The sequence below is a fragment of the Poecilia latipinna genome, unplaced genomic scaffold (assembly GCF_001443285.1).
Source record: "Poecilia latipinna isolate Pla-1442-1.1 unplaced genomic scaffold, P_latipinna-1.0 Scaffold3109, whole genome shotgun sequence".
NCBI lineage: Eukaryota > Metazoa > Chordata > Actinopteri > Cyprinodontiformes > Poeciliidae > Poecilia > Poecilia latipinna.
The window spans coordinates 32,318-59,480 of NW_015115725.1; the positions used below are offsets into that span (position 1 = coordinate 32,318).

The 27,163-nt window shown below is 39.1% G+C and overlaps 1 protein-coding gene across 5 annotated transcripts; it reads right to left on the reverse strand.

The window, feature by feature from the left end:
• Positions 1 to 3,509: 3,509 nt before the first annotated feature.
• On the reverse strand, positions 3,510 to 26,875 carry stk33 (serine/threonine kinase 33). 5 transcript variants are annotated; one of them, XM_015022810.1, is made up of 13 exons: positions 26,765 to 26,875; positions 25,590 to 25,703; positions 25,388 to 25,492; positions 25,120 to 25,258; positions 24,690 to 24,772; positions 24,179 to 24,266; positions 23,426 to 23,501; positions 23,236 to 23,348; positions 23,071 to 23,156; positions 22,907 to 22,989; positions 21,812 to 22,022; positions 19,699 to 19,971; positions 3,510 to 3,520 (listed from the first exon to the last, which is right to left on the reverse strand). In XM_015022810.1, exons 1-12 carry the CDS (start codon positions 26,849 to 26,851, stop codon positions 19,723 to 19,725), a joined length of 1,434 nt encoding a protein of 477 aa, XP_014878296.1. In that variant the 5' UTR covers positions 26,852 to 26,875; the 3' UTR covers positions 3,510 to 3,520; positions 19,699 to 19,722. The 5 variants fall into 5 exon arrangements, with proteins under 5 accessions (XP_014878296.1, XP_014878297.1, XP_014878299.1 ...); XM_015022811.1 differs by lacking the exon at positions 3,510 to 3,520 and having other exon boundaries at positions 18,097 to 19,971; positions 25,120 to 25,255; XM_015022813.1 differs by lacking the exon at positions 3,510 to 3,520 and having other exon boundaries at positions 18,097 to 19,971; positions 21,812 to 22,020; positions 22,917 to 22,989.
• Positions 26,876 to 27,163: the final 288 nt, after the last annotated feature.

A 27,163-nucleotide genomic window follows, 5' to 3' on the forward strand; every position in this document is an offset into this window, starting at 1 on the left:
TGGTGGTTCACGCTCTCAGCCCATGATTGGCTCATGGTCGGAGAGCGGCTACCTCTGATTGGAAGGCTCGCCTGCAAGGATGGAAATGGCCATTACGCCTTTGCACGCAGGCGTCCCTTTGTTTAAGAGATTAAATATGAAAAAGCCCGCGGTTTTGGTCAGAGTCTGCTGTGGATCGCGTCCGAATGCCCAGCTACGTTGATGCTACTGCTTGTCTCTAGGCCGAAGGCTCTCCGGCCAAGTTTCACGAGGTAAGCGCTGGTAACTTGAATGAATCGAGCATCACGTGTTTAGTCATAGAGTGTTTTGTACTGTAATCTGTGGGGAAATAAATCGAGCACATTTAATTCTAGCAGAAACAGCGTTTGGTTTCGTTATTGCCGCCGATCTCCTTCGACCCTGATTTAAAATTTCATAAAACACCCGTTTTTTTACCCCCCCCAAAAAAAATAAAATAAAAAATTCAAACCCAATCCCATCTACACTCTTGTTTCCTCGTCCTTCTCGCAGTTGCTTCCTTCTCTGCCTTCAGAATGACATTGTGTTTGGGTTGGTTGTCTTTCTGCTTCAAACACCTATGATTTAGCAGTTCTTGACATATCCATTACACCTCATAGATTGGCTGTTCACTTTTCCCTGTGTCTTGGAAACCTAAAGAAATGACATGTAACCTTCCTTTTTTTTTCTCCCCTCCCTCAGATGTCCTCGATTCACAGGTGGTGCGTTCAAAAAGAAGTGGATTCTAATTTCAAAAGTGTTTCCCTACTATTAACCATAGCTACATGAGGGACATCAATCTTGACAAGGACTTTTTGAACCATGTCTGAAAATGCAATACTGTTGTGTATTTTTCACCTGGTCTCCACAGGCTGACCGTAGATGGGCATTTAAACTGCAGGCTTTATGATTTATTATCTGAGTTTTTTTTTTGTTGTTGTTGTTTCTATAGCCGTGCTTGGAAAATTGTTCATATCTCATCATCACATTTTTTTCTATGTTCTTTAAAAGTGGCAGCATCACAATCATGGTTAAAAATGGCAAGTTTTATGTTAACACAAATTTTATATTTTATCTCCAGGACCCAAGTCATGTTTTTCAAATTTTGAGCTGAATATTGAACCTGAACCCCACAATTTAATTTACATTTGCTGCTGTAAAGAGTAATTGATCTAGAGGCCGAAGAAGTCCATCGGCTGCAGCCAGATTGGTGTGTAGACAGATTCTTCAAAACCACAATGATCAAAAGGTCACAATGTAACAATCTGCAATCCATATTAATTATGCTGCAATTTCCAGTACAAATAACTTTCTAGTCTTTTATTATGCCAGGAACAGTTAGAACTCGATGTTAAATTAAACTCAGCATATTAGAATCTGAGCAGCTTTTCCAGAAATCCATTAAATTGGCTTGTTGTTGACTTCAGAACATTCAGATATCGCTCAATTAGGTCACAGAACAATCATATATACAATGTTTTACTTATTAGATTTTATTAAGGAAAATAAAAACACTTCTGAAAGTATTTTCAGCATATCACTTATGTACAACAACTTTCATATTTTTGCTACCTCTAGTGCAAATGTGAGAAAACTGTAAAATTCAAATGCAAAAGACTAAAACTTGAGAAAATCCTGACCTTGGACCAGATCACATTTAATTAGTGGAGGGGAAATCATATATTAGGAAATAACAAATACCTGGTGGAACATTTCTTAGCATCTCTAGCATTTCATTTTTGTGATTTTTCCTAAGCTGATCAAAGTGCTGGTGAGTTTTCATTTAGCATTCGGTATACGGGACACAGAAATCCATATATTTTAGTCAAACTTCAAAATGGGAAAAAGGAGAGATCATGTCCATTTCTAGAAGTCAGAAGCTGGCTATAGGAAAGTAAGTGGTGCATGCAGTCTGCACTGAGTTACAAAAATCTAGAGATGCATGATGAGCTGCCATGACAGTGCGCAAGACCAACGCACAGGCACGGGCGGTACCAAACACACAAGGGGGCCGATTGGCACTAGGGTTCAATGCATCAACTATAAAACTAGTTTACCCAGTTCAGTATGTTAACTGTATACCTAGCTTTACTCACCATAGCTTTAGATATTAAAAAATTCTGGATACATTTTTGTCCTTATGTGGTGACCCCACTAACAAACTCTGGGGGCCCCTAGGGGAAGCATATCCCTTACTTTTGTGGTTCCCAAATCTGGTCCTGAAATACTCCAGCCCCACAATAAAACATGCAGGGTAAGGCTACTTCAGGACCAGGTTTGAGAACCACTGACAGAGCAGTGGTCTCCAGTCGCCTTATGGGTCAATAACTTCAAGCTGAAAATACTACTGGAACCACAAAATTTGTATTTTTTTTTTCTTTTTACAAAATAGTTTTTAGAAGACAAGTTAAGGACAGTAAATCCTAAACATCAGCCACAAATTTGCACTTTTAAATTGCTTTTGGAGACCGCACAAAATCATTCAGAGTACCACACATCTCCACACTATGAACCTCGAAAAAATTACTCTAGGATAAGATAACTCTTTCAGCTTACGATGGAAATCTTTTTAACTTCCAAAATCATCTTTTTGTAGGCCTCAAATGTAACTGGACACATCATTTGTGGAGTGGTGTGGGCTATTTGTCATTTTCACAACGAGAAAAGCAAGTAAAAAGTCTGGAATTGATTTGAGACGCTTTCATCTGCATTTGCATTTTTAAGCTGATGTTGTGAACTACTACATGCAGTCAAAAGAGTTTTCAGCAAAAGTGAGACAGGCAATTTTGGCTGCAGCAGCACATCCATCAGAAAAGGAGTGGGTACAAAGTGAGTGGCCAAATTACCGTAGTAGTTTGGCACATTCTGAAGGAAAGCAAAGGTATGGCAAAAAACCTAGAATAACAGAGTATCCTGTACGTATAACAGCATTGGCATTTGCCCATGTGAGGAATATAATCACCAGGAAGTAGACAGATTGGTTTTCCATATTGAGACTACTGAAAGACTTTACAAAAGCTAAGACCAAGAGTTTTTAAACCACAAAGTATCAAGAAAACAACATCCTCTATAATACATGCCAAGATATCATAGACACGTCTGTTGTGTGGATTTCAGTAACAGCGGGTCACCTGTGTTTATTGGTAATGTGAAAGACAACAAAAGCAGATCAGTTCTGTGCAAGTTTATTCTTTGTTCATATTAAGTCGATCCTATAATGGTAAATGGACTGTATTCAAAGTACTGATGGACAATGCACCAAACTGCCACAATACAAGTGAGAAACCTAAATAGTTCCAAAACATTCAATTTCAATCCTTACATCTCAGTCCAGCAGAAACAAAACTGGAAACTGAAAGGAGTTAAAGTAAAGATGTCCTAAACTGTAACTGTGTCAGACTAAAGGTCTTTGGGCCAAATCCGCCCGCTGAAGCTATTTATGAGGACGTCTATCATCGAGGGCCACACAAATAAAACCTTGAAGAAAACAGTTGTGTGCTTAAATATTCTTGATCAATCAAATCTGGTTTTATGTGGCACTAAATGAAGATGAGTTTGACACCTCTGTCTGAAACAATCACCGAATAAGAAATCTATTTCTTGGAGATCCTGCAGTGGTTCAGAACATTAAGCGGTTACTGGTGATTACTGGTGGTTTTTAACCAGAAGTTTTGCAATGAAACAATAATTGTAAACAGGTACGAAAAAGATAAATGGTTTCCAAAAGGTTTTAAAAACGTAACTCAGAAAAGTGATGACTATTCTACTTAAGTTTCATTCATTCACAGATTCTAGGGTTTGTTTCTATAGGCTTTGTACATCCAATGACTAAACTCATTAAACACACTCAAAATTAAAGGAAGTATAAATTCTCTGCTGGATACAAGTTTGGATCTTTAACACAAAAATGTGTTTTGACGTAAATCATTTCTATTTCTTTCCATTCCCTGCTAATGAAGGCATCCGAATGTGATGTTACCAACATCATGCTATGCTGTGGAGGTGGTGTGTTCAGGCTCATGTGCACTTAGTTTTCTCATGTCCAACATGCCCACTTTTCCCTCCTTGTTCTTCCCATTTAACACATTGACTTCACCACCAGGGAGATTAAAGCCAATGCCAAAAGGAGCAAAGACCAAAATGGAAAAGAATTAACTGTAATTAGCATGCTAATAAATGGCATTAAAAAGGCAATTGTTATAGATTTGCCTGAAAATTTGTATTACTCATGAGGGCCTTTTTAAAACGTTGGTGATTTTGGGTTGAAAAAAAAAATCTAAATATTTAATCATTGCATAGTAGGAAATAGACACAGTAACAGATGGAAGTACAAAGCACAGAAATGTTTCTCAATAGATTAAAGTACCACTGAAAAAGTCATGTATTACACTGTGTTAACCAAATAAATATACAGTCCAACTTTTATTAATTTTAATTACTGAACAGTTCAACAATCCATAAATGTTAAATTGTTCCTTCAATCAAGCTTCCAAAAGCAGTAACTCCAGTGTCACAGTTTTGTGCTCGTGCAACGTCAGACTGTTTCACATTCCCGACGAAAATCTGGTGAAAAGTTGTACTAATTTATGTCCTCCCCAAATTCAGTCCAAATAAACCTTGTTAGATTCAGGCTTGGTTCGCCAATTTGATCAGTCGCATTAATGTTCAGTTGACTTCTTTATGTGAATGGCTTTGCACTTTCCAACAATATTAAAACATGCTTTACAAGGACGTAAAATATTGTTTTAATGCGTTTCTTTGCACTCAGATTGTTTGTGCCACGGCGCTTTTTGCATTTTTCTCTCCTTGTGTTTTTCTTCAAGGCCACATAAGCAATGCGACAATCTGCAAGCCAACCGTCACAGACAGACAGCTAAGTAGTGAATTGGATTTATTGGCTCTGATAGTTATTGGATGGAGAATTTTTTTTTTCCCCATGCTTTCCCACCTTCTGCTTGTTGTTGTTACTACCCTCAGAAGGATCTTTCCACCCTGACAGTAATGAAAATAATAATAATGGTGAGAATAGCATCACTTCAATCTCACTTTCAGTGATTACATTGTTCCACCCGTTTCCGTTTCTGCTTAAATTATATTTAACTTCATCTGTCGTGGTCCGCAAACAGGATTACTGGTACTTATCTGAAATGAAAGTGCATTTTTAACGCAGTTTAATAACGAGAGTGGAAAATCCAGTCCACAGCAATAAAGCTGAAACTAATTCATTCCAATGGCTGTTGGCGCAGTGTGGGAGGAGGGGGCTCAATTCTCCCCCACATGGCTCAAAACTTTAAAAGAAAGACGACAGCCATTTGTATGTAATCTGCTGCGGCTTGACACGAACATGGTGATCAGAGAAATGCTAAAGATTTTCCATCCGGTTTTTTAAGAGCTTCTTCAAAGAGGAACTGCAAGTCCAAATTTAAAGCAACCATGTCAAACTCTAACTTTCCGCAGGAGTTTTTGAGCAGCGGCAAGGTTGAGCTAGCAGGATGGAGGAGGGAGAAACTTCCACATGCCCTCGTGCATCCAAAGTTGTCAGCAGTTTGAACCTGTTCCATTATGGAATAGTAGCACAGGAGCCTGTTTGTTCGCCAAACACAATTAACAAGGTTTCTGCCGCACATCAATACTGCTATTTGCATAAGGTATCGATCTGAAGTCCTTATAATCACAAAATGTTAATTGCTCCAATTAATTCTCAATCTGTTTGTGCCCTTGTCTGGCTGCCTTGAGCCCTGAAGGTCAGTGTGAAAATGAACTGCTCTTTGATTCTCCTCCAGGAAAAGATTTTTTCCCAAGACAACACAGTTCGCTACTCTCACCATCAAAAGGCCTCACCATCCGTTATCATTATTATCATTCAGTGTGAGTAGCAGCTAATGGGTTTGAAATCTTGTGATCTGATTTGTCCTTTTAAACAAGGTTTTTCTTGTCTCGTTCATTAACTAGGGCTGCCTCCTCCTCTCCGCAGGGCCATGGCTATTTAAACTCAAAGACACAGTATCCCCCCCCCTCTTATTGACTAATAAGTCATTTTCAGAGACAATGCCTTGCCCGTTTGATTCATGGCTTATATGTGCTGTGTGTGTTTTCCTGCATCTCTGTTCCTGCTGCTACAACGTGTTATTGCACGCTGAAGCATGACCTCCTGGTTTATTGTCTGTTTGAGATGATCAGAATAATAAGTCAGAGCTGTCTATTTGCTGCTCCTTTGGCTGTGATATGTGGGTGGCCTAACTCCTTTGCTGTGTGTTGATGCTTCAAACGTATCCTCCATAAACAGACTGCAGTTTTAACAAATGTATGGATGCTGCGGTTATGAATGCTCTTGCTATCTCAATACAATCAATAGCAATTTTAACAGTAGTTTGTGACATGGGTGATCTAGCTCTTCTTTCTGGGCTCCATGTCCGGCGGGCACGTAAAAAAAGTTTTTTGCCAGTTGAGTCAAAACTTTATATCACTGGTTTTCAAGTCTATTTATTAGGGAGTTCATACAGATTAGGTTTGATGCCTTATTTCAAACCTAAACTGTACACAAACTGGATTGTTTGTTGCACACAAACAATCCAGTTTGTGTACAACAAACCAGAGGTGCCCAAGTCCAATCCTTCAGAGCCACCAGTTTGAAACTTTTAGATGCTTTCCTTCTCTAACACACCTGGATCAAATGCATGGCTCGTTAGCAGGGCTCTGCAGAGCACAGTTACTGCTAGTCAGCGAAGTCAGGCTTTTAACTCAGGCGTGTCGGAGCAGGAGGAACAAGTTGCAGGATGGTGGCTCTCGTGGACTGGACTTGAGCCCCCCTGGCCTACCGCAACCTAAGATTCTTCGAAAGACTGTTTGAACCTAAAGAAACTTTCAACATGCAGCTTTTTTCCCATTTTTTTCTGTGTTTTGGTATTAAAACAGCCTTAAACTAAGATAAGCGAGAAAATGCAATATCGACAATGTGAGAAGTGAGAATGAATTCGCTAATTACAAATAATGTGGAACACAGTTATTATTAACCTACTTGAGTTAATAATTTAATTTTTTTTTTTAAATCTCTCATCTTACAACCAGAGTGGGGGTTGTTTGTAAAATGTCTGTACACCATTACACCTTTGCACTTTGAAGCGTCTTGTGATTCAGTTTTTTTTTTTTTTAGATTAACTCTTACTAACTTCACATCTACCATATATTGGGTGGAATATGATGAAACTACAACAAAGTTCTGCTTGAATTGCTATGACTTCCCTCCCTGCATTTGCATATATATAGACATACTGAATGTTGAGACTGAATCCAAAGATGCCTTAACAAGTTTAGTAAACATTGTGTCTTTTTCATTCTAACAATATTTTTGTTCTGCTTGTCTGTATTATACACGTGTGTGTAGTGTGGATGTGCTTGCCACAGGACCATCATCATCATCATCATCATCATCAATATGTGAACGTTTCCTGGTTCTAGGTTTAGTGACATGTTCCTCTCATATCTGCACTCAGCATTGCAAAGGGATCTTTCCTTCTGTACATCCCAACCATCCCTGCCTGAACACGGCCAAATGAAAAATGAGCCTCCCTGTGTGAAAGATGAATTTCAATCCACTACACCTGTGCCACCCCAGCAAATGAAAGGACTGATTGCCTCCAATTGCATATTTAAAATGCTTAATTCCTCCATTAAGGAACCTATTTACATGAATTAGGGACAATTAGCATTTTCAGACCCACTTCAACTTTGTTCGCCCCCATCCATTAACATTTGAAAGTGTCGGCAGGCAGACACAAAAAAGCACCTCCATCTGATTTCTGCTGACCCTCCCTCCTCCCCCTCCATGACTGCATGGATGGACTTTTTTTTATCAGCAGCACCTCAGCAAGAAAAGAATAGGAAGAGGGGGAGGTAGGGGATAAACTGAGGGACTATAGTAGGTCACCTCATTATGGTTAATCAACAAAAGCCAGTGGAAGTAAGACAACAGAGTGAAGGGCAAAGGAATGTCTAATCTAAAGAAGCAAAGGTGAAAGTCTTCGACCTCACACACCTTTTATCTAATGGATATTACATTCATTTCATGTGGCAGAGCTCTTGTGTTGTCCCTCTAATAGTGCGTTGCACACTGAACAGTCGAGGAAAAACGAAAAGGAAAATCTGTGGCCTCTGAGCTGTCAGCAGTTAAGTGGAAATAATGAGGGGAAAAGTTGATAAAAGAGAGTAAGATGATTTTCAGGGTGTGCACCTGTCAAGTTTCTGGAGTTACTGGGCCTTGTAGCAAAATCTAGTCAACACAATTAAAATGAGGCCTCTGTGAGGACTTTGCACAGCCTTGAATATTCTCATTGGTCAGCAATTACAGTCGCCGTGATGCAAAGCGCTTACACATCCTTATGATGAGCTTTTTGATGGAGAAAAGCTGTCATCTTGTAATGAAGATGACAGAGGCTGTCACACTCTCCAGAGAATTTATTAGAGAAAAGGGGCCTCACATCATGTGAGTCATGTGTAATGCTTTTTATTGCTGCACTCACAGGCGAGAGAGGAAGAGAGAGAACTTGTTTGGATGATTATATTCATTCTAGGAAGTATATTAATATCTCTTTGAGCTGCTTAATCTGTGTGTATTTGTTCATATTTATGTAATCAGAAAAGGAAAATGCTACCCTTAAGTTTTTTTGTTTTTTTTCCAGGAAGTTGTCTTTTTAATGTGTTGCACAACAAAGAAATGCTAGTTAACAGAAATGGTGGAGGTCAAGTTAAAGTTTACAAGATCTAGTTTTTCACAGAGGTAACAGGATTCTTGGAAACAAAATCCTTGAAGCAAATATGGAGTGTGCCTACTGAAATGTCTCAGTGCTTATCGCTTAGCACAAAATGAGTTACTCATGGCAGATTTATTTAAACTATTTTCAATTTGAACACATTTCTTCTAACTGGAAGTGGCCCAGTTACAGTTCTGACCAAAGCGTTGGAGGGCGCTAAAGATTAGGGTGATGGCAAGGAGGATTTTTGACTTCAACGACTCCAGAGCTCAATAAGAACAAAAGAAAAACCTCATTACGTTCTGACAGATGTCTATTTTTCACTTCAAATAAACAAACATCTTGGTTAAATTAAAATCATTTTAAAAACAAATTGTCCAGGAATATGAATCATTTTGGACTATAGTAGAAAAACCTTTTTTAGCAATGATAACTTAAATAAAAGTTTGTTTCAAAATATCTTGCAACACAAAAAGTTAGGAAAAGAGCAGAATGACAACTAGCATTTTTGCTCGTCATTTAAATTTTGCCTTAAGAAATCAAGTCAGTTTTTATTTACTTAAATTTTCCCAAGGATGGAAAGTGTGTAAAATGATTTTTTTTTTTTTATTACTACTTTGGAGGGGGTACTTATCGTATTTGTTACTGACACTTTACTCAGCAGGTTTATGCATCACAGTGCCACACTCTGCCTTTTTCCCTTATTGCTTTGGGTCATTTGCATATTGAATTATATGTCAAGACACAGATGGATGCAGACAATTAGCATAGTCAGAGAGAATAGGGAAGAAATTTCTTGATAAATTACATTTGTATATAACCAAACTCGATGCAGACCTGAGGCCTGAAACTTTGTCAGGCGGTATTGACTTTAGGTCAAATGGCAGGGCTCTATCTGCTACATGCAGGAACCTGGTACAGCAAAACACTGTGGATGTGAGGCGGTTAGCTAATACCCCTGCAAAACATACATACGTAAGGAAAGCTTAAAACTCATGCATGACGATGGTAATGCATTTAGGATTATAGACCTTGCATATTTTTGGATGGAGGGGGGGAAAGTGAGAATACCCGGATAAAACCCATGCATACACAAGGAAACGACACAACTGTGATTCATACCTTGGACCTTCTAGCTGCTAGGCAACAGTGGTAACAACAGAACCACCCTGCAGCCCCTAATGTTATTTCTGCTGAGTAATTTTCAGGAAAAATATCTGTTGTCTCTGGCAAGAAGTTTCACTTTTTATAGAGATTGTCTGTTGAACTGGCTTCCTCAAGGGCTCATACAGTGGAATGGATGACACCCGATCCTGAAGCAGTACCATCTGCTTTACCACTGCACCACAGAATAAGAAAATAAATAAAATAGCAGATGAGGATGGATGTAAAATGTCTACTACTCTATTAGTTGTTTTGTTTGTTACACCTCTTGTCATGCATCACATCTTCCCACAGCAGTGTGATGTATCCATGGATATCCTGAATTTTGTATTTTAACACCAGACCTTGTCACTGATAACGTTACCAACAATTAAACTAAGTGACAAATCATCAGAGCTCAAAAGCAAGCCCTGACTGGGGACAAAAATGAAAATAGGGAACATGCTTTTATTTCAAACATTTTTTATGGTATAGACAGAAATAATTAGTTATGCTTCTGTTTAATATTCTGTGTTTCTGGTAATCTGCCTGGGCACACCTGAGGAGTTTTATTCAGTAAAAAAATAAAAACATTTGCCAGTGAAATTGTTCTGTGGGCCATCTCTGAGCAGAATATTCTCCCATAAGACGAAGAGTGAAACGTAAACCTACAAAAGTTCCTTTTAGAAATTTTACAAACTCCATGAAGGTGATGACTGATCCCCTCCAGAGGGAACTTCGCAGTTCAGAAACCAAATTTTTACAACCTTTCGTGTGTTTGTGCAATTCTAGTTTAAAACAAAATTAGTACCTAGCCGTTTCGTCATAATGTTTATTTTATTCATAGACACCATTTCTACACTTGGTTACATTAATTAGGACTGATGCTGACAAGTTTTATTGTCAGCATCAGATACTACTCCAGATAATGGAAATCAGAATGAATAATTCTCTTTCTACAGAAGCTACTGCTGTAATAAAAAATACCGTCTGTTGAAAAGACTTCACTTTCTGTATTGTGGAGAAGAGAGCCCTATGAACAATCATAACTGGGCTATTGATTACACATAACTCACTTTGTCTGATTATGATTACAGTTTAATATTGACTTTCCATGCACGACGAAGTCACCCTCCTGGTGTCACTCTTGTTGACTTGTATGATCTATGATTCATCAATACCATTGATCCTTCCAAAGTTCATCCATCCATATGTGACTGGCACACCAGTATTTTACATAAAAGAGATTGAGGGGAGGCAATCTGCATGTCAGCAAAATGTCACCATAATTGAGCTTGGCTGATGTTATTGTCCTTTAACGAAGTTCTGACTGTTTTATAAACAGGCCTGGGACAAGACGTATCAGTCACAAGGGAGACCGGTAACGTACCAAGGACAAGAGGACGTCTCATTTGAAAGGAGCAGCTGATATTCTGTCTACATGTGTTTCTATCCATTTATCAAAAAATGTCCTGAGAAAATAGAGAAAACAGAAATGTTATTTAATTTAAGAGGGGGAAAAGAAGCGGTGAAAACTAACATTGTCTTATGTAAAAAAGTAACTCTCCAATGGCCCACTCTTTGTTTCACAATTGTTTTAATTCTGCAACATTGGAGGGCTAGGAGCCTGAATGCCCTGTCAGATGTCAGTCTAGACTTTGACTAGTTCACCCCAAGTCTCTTTTTATAATTATCCTGCTCCATTACCAAAACGCTCATGGTCAATAAATTTATGTTGGACATTCTCCATCAACAGTTTGTTAGAAAGCAGAAGTCAGGTTTTCATCAATAATGGAAAGTCATCTGGGTCCTGAAGCAGTAAAGCACACCCAGACCATCACACTGCCGCTGCCTTTGCTTCTTGTACTTTAGATGATTATGGCTCATGGATTATGGAAACTCATGGTGTCACAACCTAATCAACTAATTAACCCAAAACACTTGCAAATTCTTCCTGAGCCTTTAAAAATTCTCTCTCTCCGAGTCAGTCATCAACATTGTTCACAAGGAGGGAAAGTCACAAAAGGTCATTCCTGAAAGAAGCTGGTTGTTCACGGCATTCTGCTTCCAATCATATTTACAGAAACTTGAAGGGATGGAAGAAGTGTGGTAGGAAAAGATGCCAAAGGAAGCTTTGAGAGGACTGTGAAGCAAGGTCCATTACAGAAGAGCCACCACAGACACAAATTCTAAACATGGGCTACAAATGTTGCATTCCCCATGTCAAGCCACTCCTGAACCAGAGATGTCTTACCTGGGTTAAGGAGAAAAGGAAATGGACTGTGGCTTTTCTTTCAAATGAAAGTAGATTTTGCATTTAATTTGTAACTCAATGTCCGAGGGTCTGGAGGAAGAGTGGAGAGGCACAAAGTCCACGTTAGGTTTCCACACTCAGTGATGGTTTGGGGTGACATGTCATCTGGTGTTGGTCCAGTGTATTTTCTGAAGTCCACAGTCACTGCAGTCGTCTACCAGGAAATTATAAAGCATTTCATGCTTCTCTCTGCTGACAAGCTGCATGGTGATGCAAGTTTTATTTTCAAGCAGGTCTTGGCACTTGCTCACACTACCAAAGGTACCAAAAGCTGGTTCAGTGATCATGATGATCCTGTTCTTGATTAGCCAGCAAACGTCCCTCTCTAGAACCCCACAGAAAATCTATGAGCTAAGAGAGCAATGAGACTCCAGACCCAACGAAGCAGATAATGACCTGAAAAAAAATATTTCGCTCTTATGGAATATTCTAACTTTAAGATGTACAACCACCTGTTGGTGTGGAGATGAGTGACACGGGAACCAGGTGAGTCTATTCAACAGAATGCACTGTGCCTGTAGATGGGTGATGAACTAAGAAGTTAGGAGAAATTGAGTTATGAACACAGAGCGGATAACACAAGGATCTCTCCAAATCAAAAAGCTGAAGACTAATCCTAAAATATTAATAAGGCCAATACACAAAGTATCAAACTGATGCAAGAACCAAGAAACTCAAAACAACAGCATGTACAAGTACAGCATGTCAAAGATTTATGTGAACACAAAGTAATACAACTACAAAATATGAAAAGCCATCGATAATCACAGCACCATCTTTGATAGGCTGATCAAACATTATTTAAATTTGCACTTATTTTGACAACACCAGCCACCCACATGTGTAAAAGTCTTGTACTCGTCTTCTCACACAGCTTCTTTGGATATTAGCTAGTTTTTAGCTCATTTTCAGCCCAGTACCCAAGCAAAGCACTTAGCTTGGACTTATAAATCAATCTGACGTCAAGCAAGAAATGAGTCATTTAACATAATGCAGACAGTTTAACAAAGAACCTGTTCTTAATGGGATCTTTAGGCATTTAGTTACCACCCTGTCAGGAAGTCCCAGTTTGCTGCCATTTCCTCAGCTTTGTTTGAACATGAAAAAATAACAGTTTAAAAGCACCAGCAGAGTAATTCACTGAACTACAGCTAATTATGCAGTTGATCAATAAAAGGACAATGCATTCTTCAGGTATTGTGTCAGGTCTTTGATGTTTTGGCACTTCTTTGTCCATCACTTGTCCAATATTCTCACATTTTAAGCTCAAACTGTACAATATCTGATACTGATCTGGGAGGAGTACTGGACAGTAAAACAATACAATACAATCTGACAAAGTCCAAAGAAAAGCTTTAGCAGAAAGCCAAGAAAAACTTTGATCAGAACAACTTTAAGAGGTTAAAAGAATGCCCGGTGGCCTGCAACAAATAGTAACTTAATTAGGGGGCAATTTACTTTTGTGCACAGTCTATCTGTCCGTGTCAAACCGACAGCAGACGTGTCCTCACACCTAAAATAACCCCATAAACTAAATCAAGAAGAATAACAGCACATACAGGCTAACTGGAAAAAGTGTGTCAATGACTGAAGACAAACTTGTGCTCTGTGTGTGTGCGCCTTGCATGTGTTGCACAGCTGTTCAGTCTGCACACACCTGCACATTCCTTGCAATTGCTCTGCTGCTGGACACCACAATGACAGTGAGCTGCCCTCAGAGGTCTTTGGATATCCAGTGTAAATCCGGCCTAGTGGAGCAGGGGGGAGGGGGGAAGCTAATAATATGTTATTGCAGACTAGGTCCCCCCTGTCGCCCCTCCATCAGAGCACCACTGTCACCTTACACATGGACCACGGTGTGATAATGGACAATAATGTGGAGGAGCTGAGAGTGAGAACTCCAATCTGCCTCCTGAGTGGTAAAAGTGCTGAGAGGAAAGTACAGGCCGGATGCTGCGGACCAGCTTCTGACTGTGAGGCTGCGTGTCATCCTGTCATGAACCGCTGGGCCCCTCTTCCACTGGCTGATCATACCACTGTCTATTTTCATCAATTGTAAAGGTTCAGTCTTCAGTGAAGAGTGGAGGGGGAGAGGGGAGTTTGTGGTCTTTCTTTTCAAATTGCATTTCTTTTCCACAGAGAAGTACGCTTAATTGATGAAACCTACTCTGCTGCAGCTTTGTTTTTGTTATTACCATTTTCTTGGCATCCAGAAATGTAAACCAGCTACACACTGAGGACCATTGCCTAATTGTTTCATCATGATGTGTTTATTCATATTTAATGCAGAGGCATTTTCTCCTGCACAACACGGTCATTAGTGGGAGCATCAAGAAGAAATAAATACCTAAGTCTTCTGTTGAATCTCTCAAAGAGAATCTCAAATCATGACTGACTTCAGGCATGTTTGCAGTTAGTTAAAGCACTGCTGCACACAAACCCATGAACTATTGTTATGGTTTCTTTGCTTAGAACAAAGTTTTGTAAAATATCTTAACTGCAACAACTCGGTTTTCCAACCTAAACATATTAAATATGCTTCCTTTGATCAGCCTGGTGTTTATGGTTTCCCTGCAGAGAAATGTTAAAACACTCACAACAAGAGCAGGAGAAAAACAGTGCAAATGTAAAAAAAAAAAAAAAAAAAAAAAAAAAAAACTTTAAGCCAGAGTGAGGCCTCTACTGGCAGACGAGTGCAACGTCACTCCTTTGACCATGAGCTTATTAGCAAAGAAGAATTGTTGCATATCTTCATCCTCTGAGGTGTTTTAAAGGAGCTTGCACATACCGTAGATATACATTTTACATTTACTTTAGGGCAAATATAATTAAATTTCCCTGCAGCTCCACATCATTAATAAAAGCTTTGTTATTAACATTAAGAAAAAGTTATCGCATTAAGCATCACAGCAGCTTCTACATTCATCAGATTAAAGTATGTTTACCTCTGCAAATTGCATTCTGCCTTTCTAATTGCAATTACTGTACGACTGAAAGGGCACAGGGGCATTTTATTTTCTGTCTGATGATTGAATTCTTGACTCCTTATAGTTGTTTTTCTGGTGCACAGCCACAAGCTTTGTGATTTCTCCAGCCTCGTGGGACCAATTCCCATTATTTACTTGACTATGACCCCGTATCATGACCTCTCGAGTCTCTCATTCTGGAGGAACCTACTTTCAAATCGCTCATCTAATGGCGACCTGCATTTTTTTTTTTTCTTTACTGGACTGTAATGAATGTTCCAATTATGCTGAAGGTGATGAAGGCGATTTTCCTATAATAGAGAAGGTGATTGGATCTCACACACTCCATTTCACTGTCTCTTTTCCTCCCCTGCTCTTCAGGCATTCCGACGGACCCGTGGTCACCAACTTGCTTTTGGGGTGGAAGTGAAGCCTCCTCTTGTGGTAATGCCTCCTCTCGGAGCCCTGCCGAGCCATGCAATGGTCAGGTCCCTGTGGAATTAAGTGCTCGAAGTAAATGTATTCATTTTGGGGCAAAAATGTGCCAAATGACCTGTCCGCTTCTCGTAATGCTTGGTACATGTTACTCCGGAGAGGCAGCCCTGTTGTAAATACTTGTCAAAGAAAAACGGTAGCTAATTGAAATCATTTGCATGTGTAAGGGTGAAAAAGATCCTTCTTCCTGTGTCATAGCCTGTGATAGGGGTCGATAGATATTTGGAGAGTAAAGAAGAGTCAGGTGATAAGAACTCCGGTCATACTGTGCTAAATGACTGCCAAAGCGCCATAAAACCAATTCAAGGGCAGATGAGTATGAGGGCAAGGAGAAGCGGAAAGAGATGAGGGGGAAAAAGGCATTGTCCCCAGTGAGCTGCATTCTGACAGCAGTAACGACAGTCACTATCCTTAGAAATTGCGCCGTTTTGGATCATTCAAGGCTGGGCACATTTTTCATTTTTCCACTCCCCCCACCCCCCTCCCAAAACCCCCTTTACTCCTTCTGATTAAAAGGTTGTTTGTGGGAAACTCAAGAGTCTCCTTGGAGGTGGCATCCTCCTGCTTGACTGAATGTGGGGCATTTCACCCAGCTCTCCGCGGCTCGAGAGAAGGGAGCTTATCCGACGGCAGAGGCTTGCTTGTCTGCCTGCCAGGGAGGGATGTGGCTTTAAGAGGGCCATACATGCTGTTGATTAGTTTCACCGAGCTCGTATGCAGAGACCAATAAATTAAATATGAATAAATTAAAAATGTACTCTAGCAGAAAATTGCTTGGAAAACAACCACCTCCCTATTAAAATATGTATAGTAATGCCTTTTATGTGAAGTAACTTGGGATTAGATATCACTGTAAATTAACACACCACCCAACCGTAGTCGAGAACTTTTCACTTTTAACAAGGACTTATAAAAGAGGTATTTACTCCAGTGTGTTCAGTAATTAATTTGATATTCAAATGAGGTTACAGTATGCATTATAATTGCAAATATCCTAAATAAGAGTAGTTTTAAAAAAGGGGGGTAGTGTCAACAAAGATTGATGAGGCTTGCTTTGAAATCGCCATCTGTTTCAAATGTTTGCTTGACGTAAACGCAGCCCCTCCCTTTTTCTTTTTCTTTGGGAAAAAAAAAAAGGCATGGTGGATCGTAGCCATGTTTATATTTAGTTGTTTTGTTCTTTAGAGAAGAGGGGGCCCCAAATTGCAAGGCGTTTCTGTCGCTGACGGGGATCAGCAACATCAGGGTGTATGATTGATAATGTCTCTGCAACGTTTCCATGACATTGTAGCCATGTTAGCTCATTACCACAATGTCATAGCAGCAGTGTGAGGATGTTGTGTTGGGGTGACGGTAGTCGATGGTGGGGAGGGGAGGGTGTGTGTGTGTGTGTGTGTGTGTGTGTGTGGGGGGAGGGGGGGGGTCAGCTGCAGGTATCGGGCCTCTGCAGATGAGCTGATTAATTAAAGAGAGCTCTATTAGGTTATGGAGATGCACTCCCCTCCTCCTACTTGCCGCCTTCAAGCAGTTCAGCACTCACTGGATAAAGGTGGAGGAAGCCAAGAGGGGTGCGCAACAAAGGGAGGGGAAGCATCCTTGCCTCTTTTGACATTAGCTTGTGCACACTTATTTCCACAACTGTGTGACTCTAGCCACAAGTGCCCCTCTGCTCCTCACCATTGCAGGGAGTGACACTGTGCTTAGGCTCCAAAAGAGGGCTGCAGAGTTTTAATCCCTTCACCCCGTCAATCCACCCACCCATACCTCCATCTGGCAGGGGCTCTGCTAGAGGAAAAGAGTGGGAGGGCTTTTAGGGGTGTGGGCGAAGGGTGGCGCTGGGATTGGGGGGAAGCAATCGCATCCCTCGTTCCATCCCGACGAATTTTCTAATTTCCTTTGCCTCCGTGCTTTGTCCTAAATTCACGCCCCTAACCTATCCCACCATACAGCCTCTCATGTGGCCCCCCTCGTTATCTCCCACCTCTGTTGTTGTTTTGGCACACTGAGGAACCAAATAACTGGAAGCTAATGTTTACCTGCTTCAATATGCGCAGACAGATTTTTGAATCTTTACAATTTTGAAGTTGGCACAAAAAAAAAAAAACTAAAATGTTCCCATGTGTGTTAGGGTTGGGCATAGAAATGCCCAACCCTAACACACACACGCACACATACACACGCGCACACGCAAGCATTTTTTAGACATTTTGCTTTGAAAAAAAAAGAGGAAAAAAATGAATATAGGACAAGAAAATGGTGAGCATGTAGAGAAATGCCATCTCCACTAGAACACAATTGGCCCAACAAGTGACTATGTAAATAGATTTTATGCAAATGTGAAGTACGTTTAACTAACTACACAAATCACTATTTGTGTGCTTTTTGTTAAATTCTCAAATTATTTAAAAACAAAATTACAAGACAGCACTCGACAGGAGTCGCGTCTTAACTTTATTTTAACTGCATGGACCGTCGAGGTGTAAGCATACAACATATTAATTAGAGACAGATTACATGGAAATCACATTTTTTAATGGGCAGTGGCTCAAGCACTCAATTCTAATTACACATCCTCATGCTGAAAATTAGGTAGCTTTAGGTACAGCTCAAATTAATGAATTCAGCAACTAAATACAGCTCCATCTGCTGTTTTATGGCAATCTGAGTAAACCAGAGACATTCAGCGTGTCAGTAACGCCGCAGTAGCAGAGCAGTCCTTTTTGTTTTTTTTGCTTTTTTTTTGGCAAGCAGCTTTTATCAACAATCGCTTGTGTCCTAAAAAACATAAATATAAAACTGATCAGGCTACATTCTCACATGTGCACTAAAACATAAAGCCTGTGGAGGAACACGGGCCCATTGTTGGCACTCATTCACTTCAAGATGCAAATGGGTGGATTTGAAATTCACCCTCTGTGTGTTATGCTTGGATACGTTAATGTTGTATCTGTGCTGGGGATTATTCTCTCTACAGCGGGGGGAAAAAAAAAAAAAAAAACCTGTGCTTGAATGGCAGTGCCCTCAAAGTAGCTGCTGCTGCTTTCAGTGGCCTCCAAACGAGATTAGACCCGTGGCTGCCCTCAGTCCCAATCCTCTGCATTTAGATGGAGCGTAACCAGCCTGTGTGACAGTTTCTCTGTTTTGACACTGAGTGGGTGCAGTCACTGCATATGCAACGCTTTGGGATTGAGAGGTCAGAGCACAAAGGGAGCAAAATCCCTATTGCATAGTTCGGTGTTGTGAAATGATATCCAAACTAATCGTTTGTGTTCTGTTTTAGTGTCCCTGCAGTTAAATATGTAATTCTTAAAACACAAATCAAGCCCTGGATGTGTGTACATGTGCCACAGTAGCATGCGCATATGTAAAATAGAATTCACACACTACATTTAGCCTGGTGCCAAGTCTGTTTCAGGTTTGGTTCATTTCTATCGTTTTATTCCCTATCTGTGCATGTAGCAGTGAAACAAGATAAGAATACAATGTAAAAAGGAAAATATTAGCAGAGGGTAAAAGTAAAAAGATAACATTTATATTATTTGCTAGCAGCAATAAACAAATGACTACTGCATTCACTTTGTGTAAGTTTCCAAGGTAACTTTTTCTCACTGAATCTATCTTCCTGTAAGGTAACTGTATCGGTAGACTCTGATAAGAAAGTATTCATTCTCCCATGTTAACTTCTCTTAATAAAAAAAAAAAAAAAAACATATTTTACCTGTCTGATGATTTTACTTGTGTCTAGCGGGAAAAACAGCTCAGAGTAGGGCCTCCGCATTGGCACAAGGTAGCACTGCTCAGGATGCTCACCCAAAGTGCAATAGGTTTGTTCATATTGAACTATTGTCACATTACATATGAGGACCGTTCCTTGAACACTGCAGCCCCTGCTTCCTCCCCAGCCAGCACAGCTGGGGTAGCACCACTGATTGCAGTTACATTCACATCTGCTACAACCAAACATAAAAAAAAACAAAAAAAAACAGAAATGCATAAATATTAAAATTATCAAAACACGACGATTCCCTTCTACGTTTTCTCATATGATTGATTCGACTCATTTTTTCCCCTTTATTTCTTTTTTTTCTTTCGTTTTGATTTTTTGCTCTGATGAGCTGGATTTGCCCTTTTTTGACCTTTTTTTTCTGTGTTGCTTTTTTGCTTTGCCATGTGGCAGAGGTGTTTCTGTTTTACGGCTAGATGAATGTCCCTTCTCTGACTTTGTTGAGAGACTGGTTGCATCCGTCTTGTCTTCAGATTTTTCCGATATTGAACTCAGCAGGGTTGAACTTTTTATACTAAGACTCTGTAAAAATCAGAGACACATTCATCTCAGACAGCTCAACGATCAACATAAAACAACTAAAAGCCTCTACTTTTAACACAATCTTTTTAAGAGGAAAATCTGGCACCATCTAGTGGTGATTCGGTGTCAAATGCAATATGAAAGACTAAGGCAAATGAGGACAGCTACATATCAGAAGATATTGGCAGTTTCAAGCTAAAAAAATCAAATATGTGACATAATAAGCACGAAACAATGAAGACTTAAATAGAAACTGAACTGAAAGGATCTGGCAGTTTAACAAACCTTTGTAGTGCTGTTGTCTCAAAGCTGTCAAGGTAAATTACAATGCCTCGCAAAAGTATTCATATCCCTTACGAAAAACACGCTGACATCCAGCTCTGTTGCCTGGGTTTGAATCCCGGGTTAGGGTCTTTCTATATGGAGTTTGCACTCCATATAGAGTGCAAGTGTGAGTTCATCCAAAGTACAAAACATGACTGCTAGTCGGTCTCTCTAAATTGTCCTTAGATGTGGGTGTGCATGTTATTTTTGTTGTGTGTCTGTGTCTGTGTTGCCCTGTGAACGACTGGCAACCTGTCCAGGGTTTACCCCGCCTCTCAGCCAATGATCACTGGAGATAGGCACCAGTCCCCCAGTGACCCATGATGGATGAATGAATGGATGGACTTTAACATCATACAACCATTAAATTAAATTTATTTTTCAATGGGACACTAGGCTTTCAAACATTTTTTAACCAATAAAAGCATTTAGTTGTTTATCCCCCGTCATAGGTATATGCCTAAAAAAAACTATTTGCTTATGCCACCTTCTTAGTGAATGCAGCCAACCACAGCAAAATTGAGTCTCAGTAGAAGTAAAGGTATTTTGTGAAGGCCTAAAGGTTTTGCTAGATAACATTAGTGAACGAATTGCATCCTGAAGACCAAGGGGCAAACCACACAGAGCTAGGATAAAGCTGCAGAGAACCTTAAAGCAGGGCTAGGTTTTAGAATAGCATCTAAAGCTTTGAACACAGAGCACTACTCATTACGATCATCTAAAAATGGAAAGAGAATGACCCTGGTGTAAGCCTACAAAATCATGACAGTGCACCTAAACTATAAAGACAAGCATTAATCAGAGAGAGCTTTTTTTTAAAAAAAGAGTGGCTTTAAAAAAAAAAAAAAAAAAAAACACTATTGAAGGAAAGCAAATGTGGAAGAAGGTGTTCTGGTCAGATAAAACCAAAATTGAACTCCAACAGTGCGTAACACTCTGAACGAAGCAGGTCTACAGTGTGATATACTGCTGGCAGTATAATGCTGAGGGGATGCTTATTTTCAGATGGAACAGCACAGTTAGTCAGAAATGGTGGAGAGACAAGCTAAACATAGACCAACCCTAGAATAGAGTACTATGTGCTGCCGAGGATGTTTTTAAATGGCCCAGTCAAAGTCCACACATTAATCAAATTGAGACAACAGAAAATGACATTGGCGCTTGTGCTGGTTTACATGAAAGCACAAAATTGGGCAAAATTGGGCAAGAATAAGTCCCAATACCAGCAATACTGGTACAAAGGGATCTGAAAAACATTCTCTATAAACATTTTTCAGTATTAGTTTAATAAAAAGGTATAATTTTTCTTTCACTTTGCAAATATTCACTACTTTGTGTTGGTCTATCACATAAAATCCCAGATCTAATCTAAAAGAGTGTAAGAGGTATGAATACTTTGCACAGCACTGTGTATGACAGCACAAACAGCATTAGCTATCACAAACAGCCCTTGAACACATGAGAGGTTTCTTAAATGGACAGTGTTGCACAGTTGTGTTAAACAGACAAACAGTACCAGCTTGGTGGATGTGGACGGTCTGGAGGTGCTTCTCTCAGGGGAAATCTTTACTTTTGAACCTTTTGAGGGTTGAACCTTCGCTTTTGCAGCTTTTGTGGACTCACAAGGGCTGCTTTTCTTTGAGGGCAAGCAGATAATGTCCAGGCCTGGCACCTCATCGTCCTCCGAAGAGGTGGACACAGAGTCATTCTCAGTCTCATTTTCTTCTGAAAAAAGATATCAATCAGCAATAGGACGTCTACACTGCAAAAACACAAAATCTTATCAAGTATCTTTGTTGTAGTTTTTAGTAAAAATATCTTCCTACACTTGAAATTAGACAAAACTGACTTTCCAGCAAGATACGAGCCTTAATTATTAAGATGAAGCCTTAATATTGACCAAAAGTACTAGTTCCGCCGGCAGATGTTATAAGTGAAATAATCTGCCAGCGGAAATAGTACATTTTATTAATATTAAGAAATTACTGACTTCAAGCCAGCTCTTATGTCTTGATAGAACGTTTATTGTAAGTTAGTTTCTTATGTCAAGTGTACTAAGGTATCTGCACTAGAAACTAGACCAGAAATACTAATAATTTTGTGGTTTTGCAATGTAATTTTCACACTGAGCTATTTGAGAACATAAAAGTTTCCTGCATATTTATATGATAGTTACATTTCATATTTTATTTGAGCAAGTGGTAAGGTCAGTTTTTTAACTGTAAGTATAGCCAAGCAAATCAGTCATAAGTTTTGCTATGACATTTTTCAAGTTTTTAATTGTTTTCATTTAAAAAAAAGAGGAGAAATACAAATCCACAGAAGGATTTAGTTCAACAAAATTGTTCATATTATTATGAACCTTAAAGCCTTAAAGGCTTAGGATTATGACAGAAATTTCTGATTATGAATTTGAGAATTTATGCTCAGCTGATTGCTTAACACTTATGAAGACTTCAAAATTAAATCTGCTCCAGAATTATTTCATCTTCCACACACTAAAAATGCACTAATAAACATGTTTTGTCCAGTCTGATCCATTCCACAACATTTACCTAATGTGAGTTACTGGAAGATTTTGATCATAGCTTGGAAAGAACAACATTTGAATTCATTATTACCGTCTTCGTTTCCCACATAGTGTTTCATCATCTCCAACACGTTGCTCGGGCCCAAAGGCACAGTTGTGTCACCCTGTTGGTAAAGTCTCCCATAAGACCTCTTTGCGTCGGTCACTTAAAGTTCAGAAATACAGAAGAGGAGCCGGTGCCCTACTGTAATCCAGGGATGATCTAGCAGTTGATGAGCAGACAAGCGGTAAGCAGGGTCAGTCTTCAGAAGGCAAGTCAGGACATATTTTCCTGTTGAGGCAGAAACCAGTTGGCTAAAGTGGGTATTGTTGAACCTTTGTTAACAGTGACGTATAAGATAAAATTTCACCTCCATCACTAACTGTGGCCCAAACGGGTTGAGTAAATTTTACTTGCTTGCGCATAATTTTCCTGACCAGTCTCTCCTTTGATTTGGAATGAAATGGAGGCTCTCCACAAAGCCTACATGGAGACATATTTCAGCCATGTCTTCATCTAATTCATGGTGATTAGGAAGTAGTTGAAGTGTGCCTACTTACAGCATAAACATAATGACTCCGATGCTCCATACATCACACCAATGGCTGTAACCGCGGCCACTCATCATTTCAGGGGCTGAAAATCACACACGAATGGCTTTTTTTGTTTTGTTTTGTTTTTTTCAGTTACAGAAACCTTGGGACCAAAACATACACATTAAAACACTTCTGAGTAGTAATGATGCTTTGAAGCTGCTTCTAGAAAAAATACTAAGCTGTAGTTCTAGACGCGTGATGTGGTGAAACTACAACAGAATTGCAGAATTTGACAAATCAGATGAAGTCTGCCACCTAGATGCATCCACTGGAATGTGGTGAAACTTGTACACTTTGTTGGACATCTCTTTTGTTTTCCTTAAAAATGTGAGTGTTTTATCTTTTATACTGACATTCACAGTCAGCCTAGGACAGACTAGTGTCTGCTATAACACTAGTAATAAATGATTACAAAGTTCAAAGCCAACAACTTAGTTTATGAAGTAGGCGAACAACTCCTGTAGGTCCTGTCTGGACAAAAATAGATGGAAATCCAAAGAAGAATTATTACAAGCCAATGTATCAACAAGTCATATAACTTGTTGATACATTAAGCATATATACTTGCAAACAGCCACATACAAGTAAATAAAAAAATATGACTTTGTTTCAATATCATCCAAACAACTTTGTAAAAAAAGTCTTTAGCAGTAGTTGTATATATTCAACATAATTTATTGAGCATAATATGGTAAATATTACTTATAAAGAGGATACCCATATAGAGGAGAGTCCCACAGGAATCCGTCAATACCTTCCTAATCCCAACACCGTCTGCCTTCACCGACAGTCCAAAGTCTGCCACCTAGGTGCACAACAGCACTTAAGAAAAAGGTATTTCAATAAATGTCTCAGGTCTCTTGTTTTTGGTACTACAGCATGCAGAACTTATAAATAAACTACACTCAAACACACTTCCTATTCTTAATGTGTTTATAATTGTGTACGTGAGCAGAAAAAATAGACTAAGAAACTACCTCCTCTTTGCCTCAGCTATCAACTGTATGTTTTATGAGTTCAGACAAAATAATGTTATTTGATGATTATGTGCTGGGAAACAACTTAATCTTTGTGAGAATTTGGGTATCAAAAAAGACATTAAATCAGGCCTTTACCGATATTAAGATTGGTTAAATAAAATGGGTCCTGACGAAGCTTTCTTTAATTTCATGGAGAGAAAGGAAACCGTGATGAAACATTTAATTACATGTTTATATCAAAACTTTACCTTAATGTCAAACCAGTCCTCATTATCATCAGGAGAATTCTTCACAAGAATGTTTTCAAGTTTCAGGTCCCGGTGCACTATATCTGCAAAGGAAAACTAGAGATTAGAAAGAAGAAACCTCTTTTTATTCAATGTTAACCTTATTTACTTATTGTACCACTCTAATGCAAATAGAGTGGTGCAATACAAAATGCATGAATAATAAATACAAAAAACATGTAAAAAAACAAAAAAAAAAAAAAAAAAAAAAATATATATATATATATATATATATATATATATATATATATATATATATATAATCCCTTTTTTCAACAATTTTCGAATAATCAAAATACACTTTGCATTTTCTGTCTATTACATTATCTGTCTAAGCCTTGTCCATAAACTATATTCACACACCACTGTTAGTCTGCTAAATATACATCACCTCTTTTATGAAGGTAGACGACTGCATCAGCTAAACAATATATAATTTTTCTCGTTTCATCCTCTGTAAAGAATTTTTTTTGATGGAGCTGCTGCTTCAGGGTGCCTCCTCTGCAGAGCTCAGTGACCAGACAAATCTTCTGGGAACAACATGGGAAACGAGGTCATTTCAGTTCAGCAGGACGCAGTAGTAAAAGAGAAGCATTATCAGTCGTACGTTTGACGAGAATTTATGTTGAGATCGAGACCCGAGGAAAAGCAATCATTACCGTAGGTGTATTGTAGGTTACTTCAAGATGTATTATGTGGGCGTGGTCTACTTGCTTGAGGATGTTTATTTCGTTATCCAACATCTTAAACTTTGAACTTCCTGCCTGTGACGAAAGTTGTGACAGAATACAAAAAGTATAGAAGAATTGATTGCTCTTGTTTAACAGGTATAACTTTTTAATCAGAAAATGCAGGACTCACCGCTGGTTTGCGAACCTCCTTTATCGCCCATTTTGTTTGTGTCGCGATGTGAGTGGCTTCATAAACAATTCCAAAACTTCCTTGACCCAATGTCTTTCCAAATTCATAAATTTTCTGAGTGGAATTAAAAAAAAAATAAATAAATAAAAAAAAAGGAAAACATTAATGCATTTGTAGCAAACTGTCAATAGCTCAGTCTGTGATTAGGACTCTGAAAGCCAAACACTTTCACCTTAACTTTGATGCATGGCCTAATTTGAGGTGATCCAAAAAAACATGCCAGATTTCTAGTCTCTAGAGCCGCAGAATATAGTATTTTTAATCAACTCACAAATGATTAAGTTGCTGCTGCAGTTCATTCAATCTCAGGTCTAATTAACTTGATTATTATCTGTGTGCATGCAAGACTGAGCACTGGCTGCTTTGCATGTGGCAAACAGAGCGGTCAAATTCCCCAAAGAAAGCGGCCTTGGCAAAAGAAAGTAGAGATTGAAGTTCTTCTGGAGCAATTCGAGTTAATTGTTTCAGTCACACAAACACACACAACCATTAGAGCCGCACAATATGTCACACATTTACCATCATTGCGGTATCAGTGCATGAAATATCAGTATTGTAAGAACTAATTGGTTCACAATAAATTTTCCTTTTTCATACCATACATTCATGCAGTAAATATAACCATCCACCCATCCATCCATTTTCTTTACACCCTTGTCCCTTAGTAGGGTCGGGAGAGATGCTGGTGCCCATCTCCAGCTAACGTTCTGGGCGAGAGGCGGGGCTCACCCTGGACAGGTCGCCAGTCTGTCGCAGGGCGTAAATATAACCAGTAATATGTTTAGTAGTATTTGTTTAACGCAGAAAAAGAAGGTATTCTGCGAAAGTCAAAAAGAAAATATATTGCAAGTTTTTCAATGAAAAGACTTTCCTGAAATGAAAATAACGAATTTCATTTTCTTTCAATACTTGATTAGACTCCCAGCTATCAGAGGTTTATGTTTGCAAAGGACTCAAAGCACAAAGGCTTCAACATTATAAATTCAAATTGGATTAATTATCACAAATCATATTGTCATTGCAATGTGGCCTACAGTATAACATGTCACATTTTTTCCAGACATCATGCAGCTCTTACCATGTCACTAAGACTTGTAAACAAAAACTCTCCTTACCCAGAGTTCTGAATCCGCTTGGAGGCGTATAACAGGAACCTCCCTGTTAGATGTAGCACCAGGGGTCGCTGTCGACCGATAACTCATGCCTTCCTTAATAACATCTGCTTATATCCTACATTAAAAAAAACAAGAAGGTATGAAGTAAAATGTTATGTTCAAAAGACTAAATTCAATGGTTTTCCAAACACAATAAATAACTGTTTAAATAACTGTTTTCAAATTTAACCAAAAGCCAACAGCAGCATGACTCAACAACATCCAAGAAATGCCACCTTTAGTCTTTATTTCTCTGAAAGCCTGACTGTTGCCTCTGCTTAAGCCTATACCCAGATAGCACAGAATGATTGAAACAACATTGAATCAATGTCAGCCAGAAACATTGAATCAACGTTGAAC